The sequence below is a fragment of the Sphaerodactylus townsendi genome, linkage group LG08 (genome assembly GCF_021028975.2).
Source record: "Sphaerodactylus townsendi isolate TG3544 linkage group LG08, MPM_Stown_v2.3, whole genome shotgun sequence".
Taxonomy (NCBI): domain Eukaryota; kingdom Metazoa; phylum Chordata; class Lepidosauria; order Squamata; family Sphaerodactylidae; genus Sphaerodactylus; species Sphaerodactylus townsendi.
The window spans coordinates 88,733,785-88,739,784 of record NC_059432.1 but is presented as its reverse complement, the minus strand read 5'-3'; the positions used below and the strand labels follow the sequence as shown (position 1 = coordinate 88,739,784).

General features: G+C 42.6%; 1 protein-coding gene across 1 annotated transcript in view; it reads left to right on the top strand.

Moving 5' to 3' along the window:
- Positions 1-1,597: 1,597 nt before the first annotated feature.
- Positions 1,598-6,000, top strand: part of GPR149 (G protein-coupled receptor 149) — a 43,985-nt gene continuing 39,582 nt past the window's right edge. Inside the window, exon 1 of the mRNA XM_048506848.1 lies at positions 1,598-3,027. Within this exon, the coding sequence (XP_048362805.1) occupies positions 2,059-3,027 (969 nt within the window). The 5' untranslated portion in view covers positions 1,598-2,058. The remainder of the gene's footprint in view (positions 3,028-6,000) is intronic.

Genomic DNA, 6,000 nt, shown 5'->3' with positions numbered 1-6,000 from the left:
ATGGGCGATTTTGCAGTGTGTCCATCTGCTGGGAAGCAGTGACTGACTACTGTTTCCATGCCTGTGTGTACTAAATGAAGCAAAATTCATCTATGCAGAGTCTTGGCAGGTAATGGCATACTCATGGTTCTCTGGTATCCATCCTAATGTAAGGATCTGGTAACATTAAAAAAAGAAATCTTAGACTTTTTGCAAACATGCTAAAGTCATAAACACCTTGAACCCAAAATTTCCGAAAGACTGTCCCCACTCACAAGAAACTGCCCAGGATCAGGGGTCAGACCTGTTCATGTCTGTTTGGCAAGTTGCTTCTACGTATTCCTTCCTAACTGTATAGTGCTACACAACGGGCTTTTCCTGCATGCACATTCTCACGTAGATTGATGGAGTTCCACTCCCCTTCCCTCTACGCATCACTGTTCCATTTCACAGTCAGTTGTTCAGCTAGACAGTTACATAGACCACAAATCTTATATGACAGTCATAAACACTGTGGTTTAAACAACACTTACCCTGCAACGTTTGTCCAAATAGTCCTTAGCAGTGTTAATGGCTGGGACTGTTGGGATCAGTAGTATTTTCGTACATGTACAGTTTCATTAAAAACCTGATGCTAACTTGTTCTGCAGGTTGTTCAGTGTTGAGCCAGAAGACCCAGTGCTCTGCCCCCATCAAGTGAACACCATACGTTTGCCTATGGAACACATTCACTGGGAAATTCACAGCATCTCTAACAAAAATGTCAATCAGTGTGTATCTACAAGAGCAATGAAATTAGTCTCATTCCCTTTTTGGAGTATCTCTGATTTTTTAAAAAAATGTTTTAAAATTGTGTTTTTTTCTAATTTTATATAATTCTGTTTTCATTTTAAAAAATTTAATTTTTTAAATTTAAAAAATTAAAGTTAGAAGAAAGAGGGTATTTGTAATATCAAATCCTTTGCATGCTTTCTCAGGAGTCAGACTGACAGAATGTAGGCAGATTTGCTTCCTAGCAAGTGTGCACAGGGATAAAGTGTAAAGACTAAAACTAAATGGAATGAAATAGCTGAAAGCTGGGCTAATTAATTGAAGTGGGGCTTCTTTGTAGATGAATTTTGCTTCTGTGTTGAATGGGACATGTCCCCAAGTAGGCTTAAAGTGACATGCTGCTTTGTGAATCACGCCAAAAGCAGGAGCTTCAAAGGTGGGTTCGGTCCAGTCCGTTTGGTGTGGTCAGGGCACATTTGCCCTGACACAGAGAAGAAACTCTTTTGCTTAAAGGACTCACATGCCTTTTCCCCTTTGTGCTGTCGAAGTGCAGGAAATGTGAATGAATAGCCACGCTTAATCTTCTTGCCACAAGCAGCTGTGGAGAAGCCCAGGGCTCAGAAGGGATGACATTCATGGCTCGTATCAGGTCTCATTGTTTGCACTGGATTTAAATATCAGCATTGGAGGTGTGGCTTAGTGGGGGCACCCTTGCTCTCTACAGATCTCAGAACGGCTCTGTTCAGAAAGACGCTTACTCCCTTCTCTTCTGCTATCCTGCTTGCATCTGACTCCTCCCTCCTGCAGCTCTGAATAGTGCAGACCGAACCAAAGAGCTTCTGATTTTTTTTCCTGCTATAGTGCCTTCTGAGCCAGCAGCACAAGACAGATATTCTGCTTTCTTTCCACTACGGCATGATTTCTGGCTGGAAGCATTTGTACTCTAAGAGCCAAACTTGATCATCTTGGAAGGATTTAAAGGACCAGGACAACCCAACAGAACAAAACAAAAGGAGAAACTACTTTGCTTATTTTTTTTTATCATCAGCATCCTTCACCCCCTGGTACATGTTTCTTATAACAATGTGTTCTTTTTCAAGTGTGAGTTTTGTTGTCTGTTCTTGAATGCATCTTGCTCAAGTGTCCAGAAAGGGGGAAATGTCTATATAGCCCAAGGATACACTTGGTCAAGAAGATTTAAAAAATCCAGTGTGGACCTAACAATTTTGCATCATCATACAGGAATCTACAGAGTCGGTGAAAAGGCAAAGGAAGATCTATCTCCCTACTCTACTCATTCTAACAACAATGTCGGTGACTGTTGGCAATGTATCATTAAATGGAACAAACCAATCGATTCAAAATCATGGAATTATGGATATGCCCAAAGGACAAAAACCTTTGAATGTCTTTCTTTTCTGTTTAACTTTTATTATAACATTCACCGCCCTGCTGGGCAGCATCTATTCACTAGTGTCTTTGCTGAGACTGCAAAATAAAAGTACCATCTCGATGATTGTCACTTCATTGACTGTGGATGATCTGATCAGCGTGGTGCCGGTGACAATCTTCATGCTCAAACAGTGGTTGGACGAAATGCTTCCCCACACCTTGTGCACAACTTCAGCACTGCTGTACTTGTTCCAAGGTTTTTCGAGCAATCTCATGGGATCTCTTGTAGTTTCGTATAACTTCTACAGCCTTCACAAAACAGGGACTAGCCACAGGGCTACCAAAAGGCCAGTGAGCATGATATGGGCCATTCTCACTATCTGGATTGTCAGTTTGCTGATCTGTATTTTGCCTCTGTTTGGCTGGGGTAGCTATTCACCCACCTCCTGGGGATGCCTTATGGACTGCGCCAGTTCTTACGTCTTGTTACTTTTTGGCATTTACGTGCTGTGTCTCTGTCTCCTTGTTGTGCTCTCCATTCCACTAATTTATAAGCTGTTGTGTTCAGATGATCAACAGCAGCTTTACGATGATTATCATCAAATCGTCCGAGGGTACTTCTCACCTGGGTCACCTCCAGCTGGGAGTCATGCACTATCCCTTTCTCCGGAAGATCCAGTGAACAGACTCTCAAAGCACTGCCAAGTTCCTTGTCAGAACTCTGACCCATTGGTTAGGCAAAGTCCCACCGACATCAGTGGAGCGGACCACTACGGTGCACACTGTGTGCCGTACACCAGCCGAGGATTCACTGTGGAATTTGCTCAGAAGCGCTTCTCACTGATCCTGGCTCTGATAAAAGTCATTCTTTGGCTTCCAATGATGGTAATACCAAACCAGATTTTTTCCCCCTATATCTGTAATGATTTGGTTAACGTGATTGATATGGGCCATTAAAGCAAATGAGCGTAACTTGAAAACTTGCACTTGCTTTTTAAACATTGGTCGTTGGGGGGAATGATGTACTCTTTGGTCCACGGCTTCTGTACTTTGTGAGATCATCAAATGGACAGTCTTGTTAAATGGACAGTCCACCAATGACTGATTGCATGTATTGTTCCAATTTCAGTCAAATGTGTGTGTTCAGTATACAAGCAAAGCCACTAATCAAGACCTCCTAATTATCTGAGTGTTTTCAAGACCCTGTATTCATGTGGAATTATTTAGACTTTTAATTGCACATTCTCAGCAGCCAGACTGTGAATGATCAGATATGCACTGCATGTGTTTCATGGGAACTGAAACAGCCACACAAAACGAGGTCTCTGGATACTTTGTAGCTCTGGTTTTTGTGTTGCCATGAATTTTTTTGAAGTACCTATTACTGATGTAGTCAATGAAGGGAACTAGATGGAAAGCTGGATCTAAGGAGTCTGTTCTGAGCTATTTGAAGGGCACGAGGGTGAGATTATTAAAAGGGACTGCCCAAGATTGCGTTTCTTCTCCCAGCTGTCAGGCACGCCCAGTGGCAGTGAGATGCCTGGGGCTATAAAACTGAAGCATTTCATTGAAGGAAAGGAGCATGCTTTTTTATGATTTTGCAAGTACAAAGCTTTATTGGGAACTACCCTTGATGCATACATCTGTGCAGTTAAAAATCAGTGTTGTGTGAGATGTGTGGATATAGACATTTCCTGAATTTTGCTCAATAGCCCATAGCAAAGGAGAATCCCAATCATGTCTTAGCCTCTTTCTTTTTCCTTCAAGACCCTTTCCAAAGTCATTCACCCCCTTTAAAAATAAAGGCTTTGGTTTAGTCCCTTCCCAGTTGTAAATAGATCTTAGTCTTAAGTAAGGACTTCACTCCCAAAGTCCTGTCCCTCCAGCCTGCCTTTCCCCTTTCCTCCTTCGGTTATCTTCCTATTGTTGACCTGTAGGCTACAATCCTTGGGGAGTGAATACTTTCCTCTTCTTGCTTTTTTGCTTCTATAGAGGACAACACAGACTGGTAGCACTGCATCAAACCTTGCTGTTGCCCTTGGACTGTGTCTCCACCTCCCAAGTTTACCTCAACTGGACTTTTTATTAATAGCTCAGGGTGAAAGAGACTTTGCTGCTAGGGCTGTGGTATCAATATTTATCATTTCACTTGAAGCGGCTGGCATTCTTAGAAACACAGATGGGAGTTGTATTAGAACATTTGCTTTCCAGCATCTGTCAAGATTCTCAGTGTCAAAGCTCCTGAGTAGCAGGAATGTTAGTAACTTCATATGGATTTCCATGCTGTGTCTCTTTGTACATGACTGTCTACTGCATGCGTGTGTGTTTGTGAGCATGCATGCGTGCGCATTTGTGTGGTCCTAAGCCACTGCTTCTTTTTGATTTGAATACAACTGTATTTCCTATTGAAACTGTTGCATGTTGATGGGGTATAGCGTTAATGACAATAAAATAAACCCAAGGTGATATTTGGACCAACCCGACCAGGGAAGGCAGAGAATGTTGCAGATTTTTAAAAATTGAGAATGAAGATTTCATTAAGAACTGAGATCTGGGAGACCCAGCATGGCGTAATGGTTAAAATCAGTGGACTCTAATTTGGTGAGCTGGGCTTGCTTTCCCCGCTGCTCCACAATAAGCCTGCTGGGTGACTTTAGGCTGGTCACAGTTCTCTCAGAACTCTCTAAGCCTCACGTGCCTCACAAGGTGGCTGTTGGAGGGAGAGGAAGGAAAAGGGATTTTCAAGCCCCTTTGAGACTCCTTACAGGTAGAGAAAAAGGGGGATATGAAAACCAGTCTTCTGCTCTTCTTAGTAAGATATGTAAAAACAAAAGTGTGAAGTCAAGAGATTATGACCATCCATAATGCAGAAGCAACTTTGCTAAAGTTAAGTGGGTTTTGAGCTGGTCAGCACCTGAATGGGAAGCCTAACAAAGCTGTTTTGAATCGCAGGAGAGGGGGGAGGGAAGAAATATTCATTTCATTTACTCCTTTAGTTTATTTATATTCCATCTGGCTCCCCAATGGGGACCTGAAGTAGCTTACACCATTCTTCTCTTCTCTGTTTTACCCTCACAACAACTCTGTGAGCTAGGTTAGGCTGACAGTGTGTGACTGGTCTAACAAATGATAATGAGGATATGGAACTTGCTGAATACTGTAGGAAGCATCCCATAATAACATAATGTAGGCACAAAAGTGATCCCATGCCATGCCATGTCAGATCAAACCAATGGTCTGTCAATTCCAGTATGCCGCCAGGAAGCCCAAAAGAAGATTTCTTAGAAAACAGCCCTCTCCTGCTGACTGCTGTCATACCTGCCAATCAGAAGCATTTTCCTCTGGTCATTATTTAGGACTGGAAATACAGAAACACATTCAGGGCCAGAGCAAGAGGGAACTGTGCCCAGGACACGCATGTCTCCCCGCTCCAGAATGCCCCTGCCATGCCCCCTCCATGCCCTCACAATACCCCCACATCGGTGCTCACTCGGTGCGTCGCGCACCCCCCAGCCCCCTTGGCACTACACTACTGAACATGTTCATTAATAAATTACACTCTTTACCTTGGAAGTTTAAAAACATGTGAATATAAGGACATTTTGCACTTCATATTTTAGTTGTACATCTTGGACATACTAAAAATGCAGTGTATGTAATAACGGTGTTTACAAATACTTATATCATCCAGGAATGCTCAACTGAGAGCTGTAATTTTTCATTGGTTTCCTTCTGCGCATATAGGTAGTACTATATTTTGATAAAGGAGGGGCTGTGGCACAGTGGTAGAGCAACTGCTTTGCAGGTAGAAGGTTCTGGGTTCAGTCCTGGACATCTCCAGCTAAGCAGATCAAGTGA